The sequence below is a fragment of the Ischnura elegans genome, chromosome 5 (genome assembly GCF_921293095.1).
Source record: "Ischnura elegans chromosome 5, ioIscEleg1.1, whole genome shotgun sequence".
Lineage (NCBI taxonomy): Eukaryota > Metazoa > Arthropoda > Insecta > Odonata > Coenagrionidae > Ischnura > Ischnura elegans.
Genome location: NC_060250.1, coordinates 61,220,194 through 61,238,859, shown reverse-complemented (window position 1 = coordinate 61,238,859; position 18,666 = coordinate 61,220,194). Strand labels below are relative to the sequence as shown.

At 37.4% G+C, this 18,666-nt stretch overlaps 1 protein-coding gene across 1 annotated transcript in view; it reads left to right on the top strand.

Moving 5' to 3' along the window:
* Window positions 1-18,666, top strand: part of LOC124159704 (transient-receptor-potential-like protein) — an 89,954-nt gene that overhangs the window by 58,230 nt on the left and 13,058 nt on the right. The window contains exons 4-13 of the mRNA XM_046535614.1: window positions 3,006-3,178; window positions 4,757-4,882; window positions 6,393-6,442; window positions 6,590-6,671; window positions 9,208-9,419; window positions 10,019-10,157; window positions 11,976-12,136; window positions 12,946-13,106; window positions 14,289-14,445; window positions 17,791-17,986. Coding sequence (XP_046391570.1) covers window positions 3,006-3,178; window positions 4,757-4,882; window positions 6,393-6,442; window positions 6,590-6,671; window positions 9,208-9,419; window positions 10,019-10,157; window positions 11,976-12,136; window positions 12,946-13,106; window positions 14,289-14,445; window positions 17,791-17,986 — 1,457 coding nt within the window. The remainder of the gene's footprint in view (window positions 1-3,005; window positions 3,179-4,756; window positions 4,883-6,392; window positions 6,443-6,589; window positions 6,672-9,207; window positions 9,420-10,018; window positions 10,158-11,975; window positions 12,137-12,945; window positions 13,107-14,288; window positions 14,446-17,790; window positions 17,987-18,666) is intronic.

The window sequence follows — 18,666 nt, the reverse complement described above, 5'->3', positions numbered from 1 at the left end:
CCGTTTTTGAGATATTTGACGATAAAATTAGGATAATTTAAAATGGGCTTTTATGTATAAATACAGTTTTTTTCGAACTAGCATAGCTGTTTGTAACAAGAAGTTCTTGAGACGGCACCCACTTGAAGCAAAATTTAGTGAAAAATCTAAATATGTACGGGAAAGTGTAAGTTCGTGATAAAATAATAAATATATAATCATCACCAATATAACCAACGCCTGGAAGAAAGTGATTAGAAATCCAACCAATCACGGCGCAGCAGCAAGGGTAACCGGCCAACACCACCGCGGCCGCGAGGAGGGAGAGCTATATATACGCGGCAAAAACACCGATTCGACCTGAAGACGCCTGGTGGAATCCTGGCGAAACTGTCGTCACCTCTAACCACGAAACGCGGCGATAACCCGGAAAATGGAGAAATCCACAAAAATATTTGCATAAAACTGCCTGAAACTGGCAAGGCGGCTGGGAATCTCAGGTACCAACACCACAAAACGCAAACCACTACATCGACTTAGCCAAAATTACGCAAATATATATTTAGTTTCCCGGCTTCTACATACGCCTTACATATCTTTTGTTTATAAATTTAAAAATATTCATTCAGGATTTACCACTTAAATTGTGAATATGTACTCAAAAGTTTCGTCAACATTCCAGGGTGAAAAAGTAGGAAGCAGTGTTGAAATTAGTCAAGTTGACTACAGTAAATACCATTTAAAATAATTTTTGACGTTTTCATTGTGCTGAAGTGCAAAATTGCACTCACATTCCATTCATAATTATGTTTTCTTTTGTTCAAATTTTTGCAACTCTTTTGCTAAAATGATAGGTAGCCCGAGTACATCTACCTTAAGATATTGTTATCAGCTCGTGATGAGTACCCATCAAAACGTAAAATTCTGATTGCCTTAACCACTTTCCGGAAAATCCTCATTCGGGCTGTCCACCAAGAAAGTACTAAAAAGTAGCAGAATATATAAAGCCGTCTATGTTCGCTAGTATTATCGAGGGAGTAATAAACAATCGGTTTTCGAAGGACTTTTGGAATTAATGACACAAGCTTAGCAATATAATTGTGATGAAGTAGCAAGAAATAGCATTTACGCCGCAAAGCTTTTGTAGCGACCAAATCATGGTTGAACGAAATGATGGGCGCTATAAAATTTATCAAAAAAAACTTTCAATCACTTTCAAACAGGCCAAGAGTCACATTTTACTTAGTTCCTTTATGATTATTTATTTTTTATGCGCATTTCTGATTTTCTCAGCAGCCTACAATGATCCACTGTCTTCATTACGGCTAAGTTAGTATGAACAGTCACAAAAATATTATAATTATTCTTTTATTTCATCCTCCGGTAACTAAGAGTACAAAATTAAAACTACCTCAGCGGCATTAATTTCATATGTTGAGAATGGTATCATAGAAGTAAATCTCGCGTTTGCAATCTCTTCTCTACTATATGCTTTTCTCCGACAACTCGCTATCCCACCTTGTCTCTGCTACGCATACCGCAGACAAAAGGAAGCGAGTAATTCACCTGGTCTACTCCAATGTTGGCGCAAATCTAACTCTACCGTCCCATCAACCCAATCGTATCACCCATGGGCATAAAGAATGATCTCCCAGCTAATATACTCAGAAGATAAATGCGAAGACTTTGGCAAACATGATTCCCTCATCCTCCAAAAAGCAGCGCATAGTCGACAGAACGATTGATGAAGACATGAACACAGAGATTGGACGATCAGTCAGCCCAAGAAAACTGCATAGAAGAGGCACCAGTCCCTTCCGTTACAAGCTTGATTTTTGGTCGCATTTTAATTAGGGTTGGAATATATTTGCAGCGCGGTTACGACGTGAAAGCCATTCATTTACTCTTAATACTTATACACAAGGGCGTGAAATCTTGTCTCTTCGTCAATCCGTTTTCATATTGCTAACTTTCAGCGACGCGGGTGCCGAATTTCGTAAACCAATGAAAATTGGTTGGCGATTGGTGGCAACAAATCTAGAGGCCATGGAGAAGCCTCTCTCTATTGCAATACTCGTGATCTAGTCACTAGACTGCGAGCCAAAATCCTCCGCAGTGAGTAAAAAAAAACTAGCAAACGTTAGCGCGTAATTAAGCAGAATCGCCCATTTAAACATTAATTAAAATGCTGTACTAACGATCACATTAAAAGAAGAAACAGTACTTTGGCCTTACTCCGCAGAGCGGTCCATGGTCGTCAGTGACTTTACCGATGATGTGAATTGCGAAGTTTTCGAGACAACGCCTGAGGCGCTTTCTATCAATGATTCTCCATACTCACCTCCTGTTCGTGGATGAAGACGCAAAATGCGGGGTATCGGGGGTCACATTTGAGGCCCTCCATGATAATTGCCCATGCACTTTTCTTTATCTGTTCATCCGTTTCCCAAACATAATGCCATCCCTATCAAACTACAGAAGAAACTGAGGAATATACTTAGTTATAGAACATTCTTTCATTTCTATAGGAACAGAATAGCACAGTGGCGTGGCCAGGATTTTTAATTGGGGAAGGGATTTACCGGAGATTTTGGGGCCCTTTCATTTGGTATGATAGCAACCCCAGGGCCAATGGGGGTCCTCCCCCTGAGAATTTTGGGATTTTTGAAGTTGAAAACGTGATTTTTAGGACTGAAAAACAGTACATTTGTACGAGTATTTATTAACAGTTATTTATAGACGCTATCTTACTCGTTTTGGGCGCCTCTTTTAAAGGCTCAAGGGCGAGGGGAGTTGTAACCCGGACAACTCCCCCACCGTGGCTACGTGACTGGAATAGAATGTTTTCGCTATGGTAGCTCGCGTCGGCTTAACGACAGCGCTGAGATTCTTCCATCCCATACCTTTCCATCCCAATCCCTATTCTAGAGACGGCCCTCAGGAGTGTAACTTCGCCAGTCTGCCCTGGGTACTCGATTCCAAGAGCCCATCATAACGCATGTTGGCAATACAATTCTCTTCTACAGGCGCCTACATCGAGAAGCCGCACCCGCTGTCGTGCGGGTGCCGTCGGTGCACGGAGGGTGTCCTCAAGGACTCGCTGCGCTACTCCCTCCGCCGGATCCACACCTACCGCGCCCTCGCCTCGCCAGCCTGGATCTCCCTGACCAGCAAGGACCCCATCCTCGCCGCCTTCAAGGTACAACTGCCACCCCTCCTCCAGCCCCAACAACATTCCCTCTTCCACAGACAACCCTCGACCACTATCCCCTATCCTCTGTAACGGTGATGCACGTGGATCCAGTCAGAGGGTCGCTTAATCCGATGATTACAGTTACTTGAAAAATACTTAACTTTTTTCGAATAGAATCTACTCTTAAGCCATGATAAAATATAAGATATAAATTTTAAAAAGTTAATTTCCACACTTTAATATACAATTCCACTACCGACTACGGTTTCGACACTGACATGAGTCATTTTCAAGGCTTAATAACATAGTGTCGAAACCATGATGAGTAGTGCAGTTATATATTATATTGATGAGTAGTGCAGTTATATATTAATTTAAGTGTAGAAATTAACATTAATTGTTTATATTCTTATATTTTATCATGGATAAATCGCATTCCCACCGCGTTAATCATGAAACGATTTCATGCATACTCTAAATCCTTGTTTACATGTCTAATTGACTGATATTGCAGTCGATTGTCACCCGTGTGGACAGAGACTGCGAAAAGAGTAGGGATCGATCAAGGTCTGGACTAAAAATGTTAGCGAAGTTCAACTTGGCACGTAGAAGGAATCAACGGCTGAGGACATTATGCAACGGGAAATGTTAAGAGAACTTAATTACAAATTGCTTTTTTCAACTTATTTCTTGAAATGAATACAGGGTAAGCCAAAATTTATTTGATATTCTAAGAAAGGAGAGTAAATGAAAGTATTTCCTCACTGCATTCGTCATCTCTTTGATTTTATACCTCAACTATCAAGAAGCATATTGGTACTGCTGGGACACCTCTGTGTAGATAACAGTAGCGAGATGATAGTAACTGGTTTGCCATTTTTTTTATTTTTTTATGGGATAGAGTACTTTAACGTCTAGTTTTTTTATTAAAAAATCAATGTTTTTATGCTTTCCGCACTTTTTGGATGCTTAAAATTTTCTTATTTTTAGAATGACTGTTGAGTATCTGTGCAGCATCAGATGAAGCTATTTACTCAGTTCACTTACTGAGGTGCTCGTATTCCATTGATGGTTCAGTAGACAATTTTAGCAAATTACATCGACGTTGTCTGAAAAAAATATGTATCACACAAGGAATTATTACCCTCCAAATACTCATTTAAATCTAACGGTTAAAATAGCTTGATTTATTCATTGCTATCCTAATGGTAACGGTTGAATTTATTAAGTCGAAGGTCAGTTTAAATCTCATTTGAAAGAGTTCGGCAATGTATTTATCTCATGAATTACTGATTAATAAGAAACTGTACCCCTATTATGCCAAGTTAATATTTTATGCATGAATCGGTAAAATGTGTCAAGACGAATGTCATCATTACAAGTCACCTGGAACGGCTCGTTAAGAGAATTTCGGCAATTTGAATAATCTCACTAACATATAACATGATATTCACAGAGGTGGTGTATTGAATATTGTATTCACGCATTAATGACTGCTTTTTACAAGTCTACTTTTTTTCCTTTTTGTCGACTATACCCTCTTCAATTTCCCCTTCCCTTGCCTACTGCATCCAAAAAACGCAGCTGTCGTGGGAGCTTGAGCGGCTGGCCCTGGTCGAGAATGAGTTCAAGGACACGTACCTGGAGCTGAGCGACCAGTGCAAGAGGTACTCGTGCGACCTACTCGAGCAGTGCAGATCCACTGAGGAGGTAAAAACGGGTCAAAAACAAGGCCAAACCAAATGACCTCGCGGAGAGAGAGTCGCGAAATAATGACTTCTGACGGCGACGCTTGCATGTCACACTTTGACGTGCTGCAAAGCCAACAAATATTTGCACACAAAATGCTGAAAATTCCCGTCAAAACAGAGACTTTTCTTATACTATTTCAGTTAGAAATAATGTATTTTTCCTCGATCATTTGAACTTATAACTATATCTCATTACGTCTCAGAAGTTTGTCGATGACGTTTTTAATTAATAATAATTTACTGATTCTTCAGCGTTTCCATTTTTATTTAAATATTTGCTAAGTCTTAAGAAATTTCTCCTCGATACAATCTCTGCATTAACTTATTGACTTATTAAATTAATGACCAAACTTTGAGAAGTAAGAAGACATAATTGCAACAATAGCTAGTTTTTTTAACCTTTGACATTTTATATTATATCTTAATAAATGAATAAATTGGATAACTACTAATTACTCATCAATAAAAAAACGCAGGTAAAATTATTTTCTCTCAAATATTGTTATATTAGTATATATATACTAATATAGTATATATTCGTTTTCAGGGTCATTATATGCTACTGAACGAATATAGAGATACTAAAAATCGAAGTCATTGAAAAAAGTCAAAAAATCCAATCCACTTCAGTCACCTTGATGTATCGAATTATAGAGAACTTTTTGTAATGTCCACTCTTATTGACGTAAATTGGTTAGTTACAACAGGTATGGCGTCATTATCTAGTCAAATCAATAATACTTAATTATTATTGTTACATTTTTTTCTATTATTGTTACTTTTGAGCAAGGTAAATAATAATAAAATGAATATATTAAATTGCCCTGATTTTTTAGACACTAGTAAGAAATAATTTTCAATAAATGATAACAAGTACGATATTTAAAAGAACTTGGAGCTGTTCGACTTAGGTAGTTTCACGGTTAATGTTACTAATGAATAAAATATAGAGTAAAAGACAATTTCGAAAAGCATAGAAAAGTAGAAACTAACTAATTTTCACCATTTAAAAGATTACACTGAGCAAAAAGTTATTATTCATTCAATCTCTAGATTTTCTCCTATTAAAAGGACGCATAATTACTTCAACAAGTCGTTTTTTCCTATTTGGTAGGGTATTACTCGTTTAAAGTTTGTGTTACATAATACCTATCACCTTAAATTTTTCAAGATATACAATATTGAGCCTCTGTCATCATCTGTCTCTACATCAATTTTGGAAAAAAACATCTAATAAAGTATTGAAGTAAACTTTTAAATAATTCACATTCTAATAATAGTCAACTCTTTTTACTGAAAAAATTTCAAGGCTAGCGGCATAAGAATTAATTGAGTGATGCGGCAAGAGGATAGGGCAAAGGAGTTGAGCCCAGCATCCTTTTCTAGACCGTCCAACCCCTAGGCATGATGACCAAATTTGTCCTTTCAACGAATTCATTTCAATGTTTCTCTTCCATCAATTCGAGCAGGTGATCGCCGTCCTGAACCGCCAGAGCAACAGCTACGGGGAGGAGGACGAGTGCGGCCCGCTGACAGTGGACGATTGCGTCCCGGCGGCGGACGGGTGCAAGAGCGAGGGGTGCGGTGGGTCGTCAGGGGGGGCGAGGCGGGTGGGCGGGGGGCGGAGGCACAAGGGGCGGGGATGGGCGAGCGGCGGCGTGCTCAGCGGGCAGAACAACCCCCTGGCCCCCGGCGAGAGGCTCACGCTGTCAAGGCTCAAGCTGGCGCTCAAGTACGAGCAGAAACAGGTGGGTGAGGTGGAAAGTGTAGGCGAGCGTCCAAGACCACAGAACAAATTGGAGAGAGTGTGACAGAGACATATATGGTGTGTAAAAGCGTCGATTATTGGTCTCTGAAAGACCATATTCATGTATAGAGTATCACCGTTTCTGTATTCGAACACCAGTTGTGAATCAAATCATGTTTCAAGGAAGATTAAGGTAAAATTTAGCAATTATTTTGAGGCTTTCGTCGCTACCAGAATACTTTGACCCAACTTGTAAATCTTTTTTCTTAATTGCCTAACGTTCCTGGTATTTTATACGGGGTGCTTCAGGAGGAATCTGCTATACTTCAGGTGGTGGTAGAGGAGACAATTTTAAGCTCATTTTGTCCATAGACAATGTCAAACAAACATAAAATAAGGAGTTGGGACCCCATGTTTATTAAACATGGAGCCGCAACATGGGGGGGTTTATTTCTTAAACATGGGGTCGCAACTCCTTAGTTTCTGAGCTATGGCAACGCTAACATTTTTGTTTTGCATGCACTTTGTAGTCACCATGAAAACTGTTTTTATTGGGATTTTCATAGCTTTATCAAATTTTATTTAATATTCCAGATTTTTAAAGATATTGAATATTTAAGGTTGAACGAAAATGAGCGATTATTATTGTAAGAAACAAATATCAAAATGGGTGAGATTGTGCAATCGTATAGTTGATACTCGCTTGAAGTTCTCGTTTAATTAAGTTCAAAGATTAATTTTTTATTACATACAGCGTATATTAATTTCAATAAATTAACCGAAACTTTTTATAATAAAGAAGGAATATCTAGAAGTTGCGACAGTCTGGGAGCAACGTAATCCGTAAAATAATTGCTAAAAATTTACCTTTATCTTCCCAGAAACATGATTTTATTTGCAACTGGCGTTCAAAAACAACAAAACAAGGTCGATGATGATCGTAAAATCACTAACAACAAGATTTGAATATTTTCTTGAGAAACTTGATGATCATATTCTATATATTTCACACTACTTTTAAGAAATATTACTCATTTCAAATTCCATTCCACTATGATTTCTACTTTTCCCCATAAGACTGTGTTTAAAATTGCATTGTATTTCTAGAAAATTATACTGTTCTAGCAATTTTCTTTAAAAATAAAACATGATCAAAAATTCACACATATCCTAAAAATATATATGAAACGCTTAACACTTAACGTGTTCAGCCACCACTTAATTGTATTTACAAGTCACCTCTAAAATCAAAACTCAATTTCACTCCCTACACAGATGATCTCTTCTCTTTGGCCAAAATTCATGTGTCACTGAAAAGTTGTTGCCAAGAAGCAAGAAAAGCAAATATAATTGCGCCCACGGGATTCTAAAATGAGAATGGACGCCTGTTAACTAGGCACCCATCAATTATATTATGAATCAAATTTGGCCTACCTTACAGGATAGATCATTATCATTTTGTGCCTAGGATTGTCAACATAAAGACGAAACTTCCATCACGAATCATCGTTAACTAAGTAAGAAAATGAGGCACAATTAGGGCACAGACCCTTCAATTGGCAAATAAATAGATAAATTTCAAAAGCAATGCGATTCGTGACGGATAAATCTTAGCTATTATCAGCGGTAGATTGGAATGATATTAGCGTGGTTGGACGCACATGAACTATGGCCGCATAAATGCATCAAATAAGGGCTATTGGTCTCCCAATGTAGAAACAAGTATTAGTACAAATTTTATAATTAGCGAAGAAACAGGACGTGGAAATACAAGTGAAAGCTAGATTTATGACGGAAAAAGATAAAAGTAAAGGGCATGTTTTTCCGTCGCTTTATTTCAACATATCCACAAGCTATAAATAATGGACAGAGTAACCCGACAATGAAGGTGGAAAAGTTTTAGCGTGAATTGAAAATATCACCCTTGCAGGTACTTAACACTATCCAAATCTCATTGCAAAACAAATCAACAGCGGACCAGAAAGTGTTCTATTTGATCCAAATAGTTTTAATAATCGCTTTCCATGGCCTAAAAATAAAAAGTTGCACAGCATCCTAAGATTTTATTCTAAATTACATTTTTTAAATCTCCATATCGACGGCTAAGTTCTAAAAACACGTATCTCAAAAATAGCAACGTTTCAGGAGAGCAAAAAAAAAACGATTAATTTCTTTTACTTGCACACTGAAATTAAAAACCAAAAGTTCATAAAACTGAAAAAGAAGCATTCATTTGCAAATAAAGAGTTGTTCTTTGCTCGTATTTTATTTTTTTAATTTTATTACACTTTGTTTAGGATACCCATCTCAAACCGGCCGAATTTCAGATACGTGTTTTTAGAACTTACCCATCAATATATAACTTCTATATCTTAGATGTCATTATTTTTTCACTAATCTGAATCATTCATTCACTACTGGGCCATTAGTTATAGAACTAATTAATTGGAAACTTAACTCCTGGGACAAGGAAAATATAAAACTTAAATGGTAATGATTACATTGAAATTAGTGATCACTATGATGTTTGATTTCAGTTCGTAGCACACCCACATTGTCAGCAGCTGCTGACGTCCATCTGGTACGAGGGCTTCCCAATATGGCGGCGCCGCAACGGAGCAGTCAAAGTGCTGCTGTGCCTAGCCATTATCTGTGCCATGCCCTTCATCGCGCTCACCTACCTCCTCTTCCCCAGGACGTCCCTAGGAAGGCTCATCCGGTCCCCATTCATGAAGTTCATTTACCACAGGTTGGTTTTCCATACGTTATCCTCCGAACTTTTAGCCAACAAGTAATGGGCACATTTTATTAGTAAAAAATTTTCAACGATAGAGAAAAATTGAAAATGATACAAAATTTTCAATAGCGCAAAAATCTGCTCATGGATAAACTCGTATGCTTTTCCGCGAATGTAATCATAAAATATTTAAAGTCATAAAAAGATTCTGAGGATAAAATACTTTTCCTCATTAATACTGCTATCGCTTCAAGAAAATGCAATGTTGCTTATCATAGGAAGAATTGCTACACTGATAGCGGAGATAAATGCATAGTCGGCTTTATTTATCGTAACGAAAGTATCAGTATAACTCCAATTCAATCTCTTATGGGCAGAGAATCGCCTGCTTGGAGATTTCAGAATCGATGGAGTTAATTACAAGAAAAACTTCAAATATTTTTTAAATTCTTCCCTCTTCATCACATTATTGACATATGGCTGTTGTATTAGAAGAATAAAACGTTTAACATACCGAGAATAAAAAGGAGTGACTTAGAAGTTACGATTGAAGTAAAAAAATAAGTATAGTTCCATAAATATTTTCCATGATTCCCTCTCCATTCTTACAGTGCATCATTCGGGTGCTTTCTCGTGCTTCTGGTGCTGGCATCAACAAGAACTGAAGGCACCGAAGTCTACCGCCAGAATATTCGAGGCCCTTCCCCTTCCCTCATCGAGTGGCTTATCCTCTTTTGGGTGTTCGGGATGGTGAGTTTCTCTGAAATACAATCACACTGTACACTAATTTCCACTTCCTCAGCCTCAAAAATTCAACCTTAATTCCTTAAATTAATGAGTAATTAACCTTTTAATTGCATTCCTCATCTCAAAATCGGATGTTAAAATATTTTCTCAATTTTGTCATAATTTGGAAACTGTTCAAATACTTATTATCTATTGGGGACAAATAACTTAATGACTATTGCAGAAATTAAATATGTATTAAGTTATGATATCCTTAAAATTTTAAAGAAAATTAGATGATATTCATGCAATATTAATCTATAGTCTTCATGTTACAAATTAATTATATTCAATTCTCTGATTCATTATCAGCTGTAAGCCAAAAGAATCTTTTAAGGCTAATAGTCTGATCCAACTGATTTTTAGCAAAAAATATGGACAGTGAGGGATAAACTATCATCACTCATATGTACAGTGACATACTATGCATAGTTTTCTTATCAACTGCTATGAAGTTAGTGATCTAGTCCTTATACAATCAACGACAAAAATATTATGGAAAAAACAATGCCAAATCCTTGAGATTATTCAAACTCAAAACAAGACCACTAATGATGAGGTTACCTATCCCAAGGAGGCAAAGTAATGGCAAGTAAGTCACTCAAAACAACTTAGGACAGCAAGAGCACCAAAGGTATTCCAAACTTTTTTAACAGTGGAAGCGTGTTAAAATTGTTAAATGCATATGGATATGCATATTGTGATACATATATCCATTCACATAATGTCATAAGGGGAATAAAAATGTATTTCCAATTAATACACAAGGATAAAAATGATAGGTGCATAATACAAAATGGACAACGACAACAGTGAAGTGAAAGTTAGTAGATGCCAAAAAATAAGAGGGTAAAATGTTGCATGACAGGGGTTTGAGCTGAGTTTCTTAAAATTAAAATATTTATTCCTGACATAAAAGCAATCACAGCCAAGACAAAGAATAATTTGATGAACATTCTGATAAATATGGAAAGGAAAATGACCAGGTATCAGCTGAAAATCCACAAAAAGAAAACTAGGAGATTAGTATGCGGCGAAAGAGAGGAGACAATGAAAATGATTGATGTAGGAAAGCAAAAGTTTGAGGAGGAGAGAGTTTTTTTTTAACCTAGATAATAGCCAAACATAGTTAGATAACCAGCGATGGACAAAGCATGAAAGAAATACTTAGTAGGATAGCACACGAGAGGAGGGTATCGTACAAAAAGAATCTACTTATAGCTGAGTAAAATATCACAAAACTAAGGAAGCAGTTCATGAGATGCTACATATGGAGAATATTTCTAGATGAGAGCGAGGTTAGGAAACTGACAACAGAAGAGAAATTAAGAGTGGAAGTATTTAAAATTTGGTGCTACCAAAAAATGATGAAGATAAAATAGATCAGCTTGGTAGGTGAGAAGGTTGTTAGAAGAGTGGGAGAAAAGAGTATTCTTCTAAAAGCCCAAAGAATAAGGCAGGACGATTAAGTAGGCCACATCCTCTAAGGACAGATGGGCAGGGTTAGGGGTAAGAGATGCCCATAATTAGCTACGTAGGACAGGTATTTAAGGATGTATAAGAGAAGAAATTCATCACTATGGAAAGGCAAACTGATAGGAGAGGAGAATAGGGAGCTGCAACAAAATAATCTTAAGATTTCCATCTGATGATGACGATGATGATGAAAAAAATAGAGAATACATAGTTGAAAAGTGAACTTGTATCATTGCTAAATATACATTAAAAAACTGAAAACTATCCACTATACTTCTTGATCACAAATATTCTATCACGCAAAAGGTTTGGTCGGAGTGTAAGCAGCTGTGGGAGGAGGGCCTGAAAGCCTACGTCCGCCAGTGGTGGAACTGGCTCGACTTTATCATGCTCTCCCTCTACCTCTGTACCTTCTCCCTCCGAGCAGTGGCCTTCACCCAGATAAATACTTCCAAGTACGGACCAAGGTAAGCAGCAAGGAAAACAATTGAGGAGGCTAATCAACCTAATAAATAAGCATTTTAATTAAGGATTAGGTCTAATTCCTTTTGATTATGTAATTTTCAATAACACACTACCATCAATCAAAGTGTACTTCATTTTGCATTGTGGTCATATACACATCTGCAGGGCCGGAATAGCATCCTATTGCAACCTGGTCAAAATGGAAACATTCCAGGGGGTTGGTAGATTTTTACTTATTTTTGAATCAATCTGCATCAAAGAAGTAGCAAAAAAAATACGAAGCCTATTTCAAGCAGTGAAAAATATTTGAGACTGATTTCATTTGTCACTAGATGCTGTCCAAAATTAAAAGTTCCCATAGTACCCCAAATTATTCCACATGGGTTGAGATTTTACATCAAGCAGAGGATTTGCATCATCTTTCAGTGGTCTAGGCACCCTCATTAAATATCCAAATCTGCTCATTAAGTAGTCCACAAAGACTCAGGTGTGAATGTCACCTATCCAGGACATGAAGTCATGACATGGAATACTGGCTTCACACCAAGTGGTCCCTTGTTCAAATCCCAGCGGTGGCGGAGTTTTTTCAGAGACTTCTCGAGTGCTTTGAGGAGGGCACATTGCCTTCTCCAAATACAATGCCTCAGAAAATATATGCATAGCATAAGTTCATTAAAAACTTATAATATAAATGTCATTTTAAATGAGAAGTTTCCATTTCCTAGCAAAAATTTCCACCAAAGTTGACTAATTGTAAGTGAATGTAACTTTTACATGATATTCACTACTTTTTATTTTGAAAACTTTACAGGGAGATGCCTAGGAGCCAGTGGCCAAACAATGACCCCACCCTCATCGCAGAGGGTGTCTTTGCAGTCGCCAATGTCTTCTCCTTCGCCCGCATTATTTACCTCTTCCAGACAAATCCACACCTAGGACCACTTCAAATTTCTTTAGGGTGTATGATAATAGGTAAGTAATATAGATGTTGAAAAAATTCCAGGTGTCATTGGAACCCTATCGAATCTATGGGCATGAGATTAAATCATTCAAACAGAGATGCAACTACCACTAATTCAGACCCTCATGACGACTGTCAGATAACATCAAATTTAATAAAAGAAATAGGAAGCAAAATCACTGGATTGAAATATAGTACCCTGAAGAAAAGACATCTAAAAGACTTTCCAATAAGACTAAATTTCAATCTTACCTAAATGAAGAAAAAATACATTTTATCATTGATTTGATGATTCTATAATAAGTTTTTCCAATTTGGGGCCAAGAATTGACCAACTAGGACTCGAGCAATCAGCAGTGGGGGCTAAAATCGAGGATGAGTTGGATCCACTTTTTCATTGGTTCTGATTCCAGTTTCATTCCCGCCATTAGTTCTTGGTTCCTATTCTTAATCAAATGTTTCATTTGAATTGCTCACTCAATTTATGGTCAACAATTTTTGCAATAGTTTTATGATCATGTAAATCATGTAAAATAACAAATCATGTAGCCATGTAAAATAACAAACCAAGTTCATTCTCATTCAAAATTAAATGATAGTATCCATAAAATTATTGGAAGCATGCAATCAGGGGCGGATCCAGGATTTCTTTCTGGGAGGGGCACAAGCAAGGCCGTATCCAGGATTTTGTTCAGGGGGGGGCACCTTGTTATGCAAAACGAACTAAATGATAATGGGCCCGTATTAAAAAGCTAGCATATTTTTAAGGGTCTGGGGGGGGCACGTGCCCCCGTGCCCCCCCCCTGGATCCGCCTATGCATGCAATGTTTATGATTCTCAATAAAAATGTTCAAATTAGGTTTCACATATTATGTGAGTACCAACTCCTTTTGGCTTTGGTTCTAATTCTTATTCTAACCTTGAAAAAGATTCAAACCAATCCATTCCTAGCTCAAACAAAACACCTCACATTATACACCTTAACCTCCTTAGTGCCACCAAAATTTGGTGTGATTTTTGGCCACAAATTCATCACTACAAATAACGAGATGTAATAAGTTGCACTACTTTTGCATGCAAAGCCATTTAATTTTCAGTGTTTTGATTTCTGACCAAAGAAAATGAATTGAAAATAAAAGACTATGTTACGAGAATTAGACAAAAACAATAAAACTAATTTTATTCAATTACAGATATTGCCAAGTTCCTCTTCATTTTCTTCCTGGTCCTCACAAGTTTCGCTTGTGGCCTCAATCAGCTTTACTGGTACTATGACTCAACTACTGAGTACTGCCGCCAGAAGCCCAACGGAAATGTTGAATGCCAATCAAACCCAGATGCCTTCATGACGTGAGTAAAGTTGCTACACACAGAAGCAACAATTTTATGCATACTCATTTGACCATACAACTCCCTTACCAAGGTTTATACCAACTTTCCCTTTTCAATTTCCATGACTTTTCCCTGATTCCATTCTAATATTTTCAAATTTACCTGACTTTACATCAATGACAAATCAGTCATAAATAGAGGTTGATGGAAAAATTCGGTAAGTGATATGGTGAAATAATATCATATTATGACAAGTGGTAGTAAAATCAGGTACAGTACTCTTACAACCCCAATAAAGACATAATTATCCTAATATCATAATAATCCTTAAGGAGCAGTGAATTTATGTTAGTGCACAAAGCTTTGTATGCCATACACATACATGTCGATGCACAACACTTGAATGGTATCTGTCCATGAAATATACATAAATGATGAGAATAATTTTAAGTGACGTAAGTATAAAGTTAACCATAATTTCCCATTCTCATAAGCTTTTGATAAACTTTTTGAGGAAAGGGTGAGAATTGATTGTTCTACAGCAAAAATTCATAATTCACCTCAAAATTTTCCCCTATATGATATCTGTGCAAGGTAGTCAAAATATCCATCGTGTAATAACAACATGTTTTGGACATATCAACCTCATTTAGATATCTGAAGAAGGATTTCGACTGCTGCTTGGGTATTGACAGATAATTACCACATTATAATATTTTTCTTGGAATTTTTTTACAAATACATATATGTACGTAGAAAAGATAGACAGAGCAAGTATAGTTTACTTTCATTACAAAGGCTGCACTGAGGATTACCAATCCACCAATAGTATGGGGAATGAATACGGTTGACGATCAACTTGGCTTTGAAAAGAAAAGTCAACGCAAGACACCATAGCTATTTAAGGAAATTGGAGATATATGTTTATGACATGACACCTTGCCAAATATATGTGAAGGACCATCAAATCATTGCAATCACAAAAATTAAAAAGGGAAGAATAGCAATCAACGAATCTTCAAATTAATTTCTCCCTTGAAATGCCATTTCGACTCAGTCATTACCACAAACCGTTTTAAGAAATAACACTTGCTGATTTAAAGAAGTTTAATGCTTACCATTTCCTTAAACAAGCAATGAAGTCAATGGCTGGACTTCGGCCCTCGAATCGCAGCTAACACTGGAAAGATGAAGCAGTCACTGGCTCCAGAGTGGGAATATGTTTAAAGCAAACGCCATCATCAAGGAAAAGGTCGACATTGTAATCACTTCGTCCTGTAGCATTATTATCCTAGATATATTGCGCATGACGACTAGATTTTCTTAATAAAATTCGTATATTTCGCTGATTTGCTTTTAAACATTGGCAGAGGTTGAGTTACCAATTGTATTCGTATATCACGCAGAAATTAAATCGCGACGGCTTTCAATCCGTGAATTAAGTTCTGCGAAGCACAGGCAATTGTCGCGATAAAAAACATGATCTGTCAAAACCCTGAACACAGTAAGCTAACATATACCTTTTAATGGTCATTAATCTTGTACTAATTATATCCAACGCTAGAAGGATAATAAGCACTTTAACAACGTTAACAGTACGGTAATAAGCACTGTAACAAGGTTATAACTTCGTAGTGTGTACTGATTAAGTCAAATAGCTCACAGGTTCAGGCGACCAAACAACAAACTCTGAAAATAATTACCGATAAAAGGAGAAATCTGAATCAAAACTGCCAAAATTTTACTTCATTTGGGATGCACTTAATTCAAACTGCCCACGAGCGAAATGGTTATTTCAACTGTTTAGGCGACACGGATTTGAATATGGCCGCCAAAATGATTGACCAACCGAGACAAGAGTAGTCTACGAAAAATTATCAAGTCTCGAAACGCTCGAAACCACCAGGGTTATTCGCTGATTGTTTTATTTCGCTAATTGGCCTACGGACCAACTAAATGAACTCAAGCCTATCTCGCTCACGTACGTAATAATTGCTTTGCTACTGCCATAAAAAATGGTGCGTATTTATTTCTTATCCAATTTAATTATTTCCAACCTCATTTTTACCTGAATTTTTAATTGCTTTCATTTTTTTATAGTTTGAAAAATTGACGTAAGTTGAAATTATTTCTGACACTAGAGGGTTTCGAAATGGAAGAAGGAGGTGATGAGGCTTCTTCCATGGTTTCGAGTCGTAAGGGCCATGAAAGGGCCAGTGGTGGCACCACCATCGCCGGCGGAAAGGTGACCGGTATAAATTTTGTGTTGGTAACTGGAGTTTATTTATTAAAATTTGCGATTTTCTCGATAATTGAAGCCTTTCAACTTTTATAATTGGACAATTCAACTGTCTTAAAACTAAGACACGACTTCACCCGTGTCTGACCCAGCTGTTTCGATACAGAGGCAGATCCATGATCAAGTCTTGGTGAGGGTGTGGAATGTCCCCTCTAAAGTCGTAGGAGCTGTTAATATCGGGAGTAAGATGATAGCTGTTCACCTGGATAGGTCATCTCTTGGCCAAACCTTTCCTCCCAGGCTTCCAACCTTGTCCTACTGAATGGCCTTGTTGACTCCATTCACCCCCCATTCTTGTGAAACAGTTTTCTGGAATTGTGTAGGTGAATTTAAACATTGGCATTGATTGCAGTAAAACTTTGTGGGGGACAGGATTCTGGGGCATATGGAATACCTTCCAGTGGCAGGAGGGCCCGGAAATTGTGGCCTTCGAGCATTTTCTAACCCATTTATGCGAATTCATAATAACCTCATTGAATTTTCTGGGAACCTATCCTACGTATCAAATGTTGGAGGGGACGCATCCCTCTTGTCTCCCACAGGATCGACGCCAGTGGTTCTAACACAGACTCTCCTTTTTCCTACCCAAGACAATATTTTCCACTCATTCATAAAGAAAGGTTTATGGCATGTAGGCATTACCCTGTTGTGACAGATGACACTCCAAAATTCAGTTTCTAATGATGTGGGGTCAATAATTGTGGACATGTAACTCTCAGTGGCGTAACTATGGGGGGGATGAGGGGATTGATCCCCCCTCCAAATCCTCAGAAACTTATACAGTATACTTATGTTTTTCCTGCAGCGATGTTTCCCTACTGGACGAGTGAAACAAATTTTAAGTGCCAAAATGGTGTAAATGTATCTTCAGGCAAGTCAGTTTTAAAAATTTTTCCGTTGCCTGGGGGAAGATGGAGTCCTCCCCTCCAAAGCATATTTCTAGTAACACCACTGGTAACTCTATTTTATATTTTCCAAGGTATTCACCTTAGTTTATATCACCCTTTGATAGAGTTTTATTCATATATCTGCTATATGATACCATAACTTACATGTCTTTACAGTCTGGATGTCACCTTTGCTACCCTCTTCTGGTCTCTGTTTGGCATCAGCTCACCCCGTAGCACGGAGTTGGTGGAGGGGCACACCTTCATTGAACTGGTTGGCCAGGGAATGTTCATGGCATACCATGTTCTGTCCATAGTAGTTCTCATCAACATGCTCATTGCTATGATGTCCAACAGCTTCCAAGTTATTGAGGTATCTAGTATTTGATGGTTGTATAGATCATTTCTCAAATCATGAAACATTATCCTGATGACATAATTATTGACAAAAATATTTATCAAATGAAAAATGTAATATATAATGTTTTATTGCGCACTGTTGGCTTGATTGAATCCTAGGGTAAAATCCAGAGTTTATATTTTATAAGATTAATTGACCCCTTTCTTGCCATGCATCACCTCATCACTTCTTGTATAACCTCAAATTCTACTTTATCAGCTGCCGTATGCCATTATGCTGTGTTGCTCAATCCTATTCTTGGCATCTGCTGAAAAGTAAGATTAATGGGGCTTGTCAGCAAATATCTCAAGAATGCAATGTGAATTCATTGATTTTTATATTTCATGAACAAAATTAAAGCCTTGAAAGTGGTTCTATAAATATCAAAATATGTAGATTAAACAGGATAAAAACTTTTTATTGGTGGATCAAATTGAAATCTTTTAACCCTTTTGAGACAGTGGAGTTCTCGCCTTAGCATGACTGCTGTACTGAGTCCCAAGAGACTCTTCCGTCCCCTCCGTAGGGAGCATTTTTGCAGGACATTTGTTGAGAAGGGCCTCGCTCATAATCATGCACTCTCAGCACCAACCTTTTTTGACCCTTCCTAGCAGGGACTATGCATTATCTCAGACTCCGAGGGTAGTTGGGCT